General features: G+C 32.5%; 1 protein-coding gene across 1 annotated transcript; it reads right to left on the reverse strand.

Moving 5' to 3' along the window:
• Positions 1 to 698: 698 nt before the first annotated feature.
• On the reverse strand, positions 699 to 3,765 carry LOC126715819 (probable small nuclear ribonucleoprotein F). Its single transcript, XM_050416621.1, has 5 exons — positions 3,604 to 3,765; positions 3,348 to 3,435; positions 3,195 to 3,232; positions 1,940 to 2,004; positions 699 to 1,034 (listed from the first exon to the last, which is right to left on the reverse strand). The coding sequence occupies exons 1-5, from the start codon at positions 3,607 to 3,609 to the stop codon at positions 965 to 967; spliced, it is 267 nt and encodes an 88-aa protein (XP_050272578.1). The 5' UTR covers positions 3,610 to 3,765; the 3' UTR covers positions 699 to 964.
• Positions 3,766 to 4,445: the final 680 nt, after the last annotated feature.

A 4,445-nucleotide genomic window follows, 5' to 3' on the forward strand; every position in this document is an offset into this window, starting at 1 on the left:
AGACACGGCTGAGTTTTGGAACCAAACACTTTGTTAAGAGATATTTGAGTTATAGTAGGGATAGAGATATGAGTTACGGGTTATAAGTTTGAGTTATAGGTCTTGAGTTATGGGTTTTGAGCAATCCAAACAGGCTCTTAGGATTCAAATCCCCACACCCCCACCTATTGATGTAAGAAGGGGGAAAAATAGAGAGACGAGAGAAGATGCCTAGTCAAAAATCACGATAGGCTTTACTGCTAGCAATAGAATTTTTCAATGACGCTTGTCTGCTAGCATAGAATATTTCAGTGAAGCTTCAATCACAGCCGAGCTCACAAGCAGATAAACGTTCTGCTTCTGAGTAGGGTCTCTCTGCATATTATTGATCCTTTGTGTATGCACGTTGGTATTGTTATTACTTACAGCAAGACCGATAGCATGCAAAGTTAAGGTTCATTTTCACACATCGATTAAATGAATTTGGTTTTTTTTTTTAAATATCATCTTTTTGGAAACAAATTAGAAATCACATTTTCTTGCATTCCTACAAGCTCCCTTCATCCGTGATTTAATGCCACCTAGACTTGTTGATTGATAGAGTTTACTCAAAGATCCAAAGTATAAAATGAAGTGTTTGTAAAAACTTGACCTCATCTCCAAAAGTGGATATGTAAACCAATTATTCCATATGTAGGAATTAAGAATTACACCAAAAATTAATGTCTCATATGATTCTCATTGTCATGAAATGATTTTAATGCAATGGAAGAAAAGTTACCACAAAGTGAAATATTTTTTGCAGGCAATCAGAACCAACTTAGGGAACAATACATCTATGAGAGTCCTTTTATAAGGCATTGTTAGCATGAGCAATGGAACATCCAGAAGACCTCTACATGGGATACAAGTACAATTAGGTGCCATGACTCGAAGAAGCAAAATAAAATACTGGAATCCTACTTAGGCCATTACTGAATCCTACTTAGTCTCGATCAGCTTCTTCAATTTCTTCATCCTCTGGTACTCCACGAAGATAGAGCACATTGTTACATCTGCAGATGGAAAAACATTAAAGGATGCAGTGAGTTGTCTGAACATTGAGTCTTGAATTTTGCATCAATTATAATTCTTCTAATCATAAATAGATTACTATTGTTCATCAAAGATGTGGAAGCAATATTTGCTATAATTCACAAATTTGCTATAATTTTACTCAAAATATATATATATATATATTTGCTATAATTCACAAATTTTCGATGGAGAAGGTATTGTCCCATACTCCAATGAACCGGTCTTTGACTATTCCATTTAAACTCCAGCAGTATGGTGGGTTTTGTATCTTGAGGAAATTATAACTATTAAAATGTGAAAGCATTATTTGTAATATCTCACACCTTTTGGAGGCCTCAACTGGATAGTCTTTGACTATTCCATTTGAACTACACAGTTTTGATGACTTGTAAAGCACACCCAAAATTGACAAATTGATGAAAATACTCTGTTAAAAAGTTCTACGGCTAAAGGTAACATAAATATACAAAATTTAGTTGAGAAACTAAATTTCTGTTCCACTTCTACAATTTCAAATCAAGATGGTCACAATTTACAAATTTTTCTGGGCTGTCTATGTTGATTTTCCCATATGAACTAAATCTACTTCTACTGGACAACTTTGTGTATTTGCAACAATATTAAAAGATTCACTCTCAAATCCAGTTGTTGATATAATGGAGAAAAAAAGCAAGCTTATAAATGATGCAACACCATTATTAAAAACCATGAAGTAGTTCTTAACTTCTTATCGTGTCTTATAAGCAGTTCTTCATTTATCATATGGCACATGTGATAAAATTCTATCAAGGAAACATATGCTTGAAATAAGAGAGGCCTTTGAATAAAAGGATTACTCATGTAAAAATATAATAAAGAGATTCCAGCATTAGGCTGAATTTACCTGATCAAAATCTCTCCCAGATTTCCAGTGAATTGCCCGTCAATATATTCTTCAGTGTTAGCCAGCTGCACATCATAAATGTGTAGAATTAGAATAAAAACATGCAGATATGTACTAAATGCATGAGAAGGTTGAAAACAGCTCAGTATATCAAACTTCCAAGTTCAGACATTATCATGATGTTTGAACCATATTTCAAATAACATATATCTTCATATATAAGACAATGGATTTTTCCCCCTTTACTCACATCTGTCAACATAGTTCAAACATAATACATTGGACAAGACAGTAATGTGAAACCATAAAATAAGAGTCTTATTCATATTGCTTAAATTACAATTAATTCTTTTTAGGATGTATATATGATCCAAAAATAAAGATCAAACTATAAAGTCATACTCAAACATACGATGAGAAGTCTATAATTTTATTTCTACCATTTCTCATACAATTTTAAATGGTATCACATAGTGCCATCAACCTTAAAAATGAGTATTTGGTTAAAAAAAATTGCTCTCTTTTATAAATATCTTTTCACTTTTCTTTATGTAAAAAGAATAAGTACTTTCAAATTTTGGATTGCATGGATGAATTTTTTAATTATCATTCTTCACCTTGGGAGGATCGGCCAGTAATTTACAGTTTTTTAGTAGAAGAAGATACAACAATGAAAACGTCCAAGGAATAATAGCCCAATCTTATTGATTTATTCTATTTGGACCCTATGTAGTGCAAAAGAATCTTCTACCATAAATATTACTTTGTAGCCTACTATACGTTTTCCTTGTTTCTTTATTCCATAATAAGAACCACTACCAGTGAAGATTTTGAAACAGTGTCCAACCACATAGCACAACCAACCTTGATAATCAAATTCATGAAAATGTACGAGCATTACTATAATGAGTAAACAAATTTTTTGTAACTTAGGGTGCGTTTGTATAAGCAATTGGAAAACGATGTTTTGAGTTTAAAATGAGCGTTTGTAACTACAGGGAGTTGTGGTTGCAAAACAGAGTTTTGGGTTTTAAAAACGCTCTTTTAAGATCCTAAAACACATAACCGAATAGACCCTTACAGCAACATTAAAATGCTCCATCATAATTGCTAAAAGTAGCAACCTATGCGACATGAATGAAAGCTTAGAAACTACAATTTAAGTCCTCTAAAGTACACAAAAACACATAAGTAGGCACAAACACGAAGTGGGTACACATTAATTTAGAAAAAATAAAAGATTATAAAGTAGCACCTGCAAGTTCATGTATGAATCCACTGAGGCAAGAAAACCTGAATAGACACCAAATCAAAAGAGAATTAATACCCATTTTCTAAATCAAAACAAAAAGAGAGAGAAACAAAAAAATTGCATGAAATTTTTTGAAAGAACAGAAAAAGAACAAACCTTTGTACTCCATTCCCCACTTGAGTTTCACAATGACAGGCTTCCCGGTCAAATTGTTCAAGAATGGTTTTGGATTAACTGGTATAGTCTGAAATTTTCAAAAAACAACAAAATTTAAGCACTAATTCTCAACCCCCAAAACACAAATTGATGAGTTAGAACAAAAACAACAAACTGAAATACTTAGAATAAAACGGTGTCCTAATATTCAAACACAGTACCAAAGATTGAAAATTTGATTAAAAGAAAAACTCACAGCCATTGGGAACGAGAGAGTTGAGGCGAATCTGTGAGCTGAACTTTGCGCCGAGTGAAAGGGTTTTTGGCCTTTTTTAGGGTTTTATCTGAGAGAGAGAATCGAACGATTCAAACCTAAAATTTATAATTATTTGAATCCGGGTCAAATCTGGCCCAGACTCGACCCGGGTCAGCCTTCTCTTTTACTATCCAAACCCACACCTAGACTTGACCCAATTAAAAGCCCAAATTTGGTGAACCCAAACAACTTTGCCCAATGGGCCTTCTTCGTAATAGGGATTGGGTTTTCTATCCAGGGGTTGGAGATAGCTGAGGCCTACTTTGGTTTTAACCTAAAGTAACAATCTTACTCTATAAAATGAATATTACTACGTATTTTGAAAATATAATCATTGAATTGCACGTTTTTAACACTCTTAATACACATGTACTGTGGGGTGTGGAACAATGACTGTCACACGCGAGTCCCCTTTTTTACTTATCAAAAAAAAAAAATACACGTCAAATTTTGTGTCAATCGAATATTATTTACTATATGATCTATAAACTTATATTTTATGTATAATTTTAAAGTATAAAAACTTGCAATTTAAACATTTATTGATGACATATTTATTAATATTTAATTTTTTAGAAATTTAGCAAGTATAGAAAATATAAGAAGAAGATGTGATCCAACAGTGAATTTGTTAAAATTCACCCCTAATAAAAAAATATATTGAGTAAGGCTGTAGCTTAAAGTTACAACCAATTTTGTTGCTAAACTTTATCCAAATATTTATCAAGGGGAAGGAAAAAAAACCAGCATACTTTGCACACAAAATAGGATAAAACTAGTAT

This window comes from Quercus robur, chromosome 2, assembly GCF_932294415.1.
Source record: "Quercus robur chromosome 2, dhQueRobu3.1, whole genome shotgun sequence".
NCBI lineage: Eukaryota > Viridiplantae > Streptophyta > Magnoliopsida > Fagales > Fagaceae > Quercus > Quercus robur.

Excerpts from the sequence above, each read along its gene's own strand:
- LOC126715819 (XM_050416621.1), bottom strand. Across the intron at positions 3,233-3,347 it reads GTGGGGAATGGAGTACAAAG|GTTTTCTTGCCTCAGTGGAT; the intron begins GTTTGTTCTTTT and ends GTGTCTATTCAG. Across the intron at positions 1,035-1,939 it reads CTGGGAGAGATTTTGATCAG|ATGTAACAATGTGCTCTATC; the intron begins GTAAATTCAGCC and ends TTCCATCTGCAG.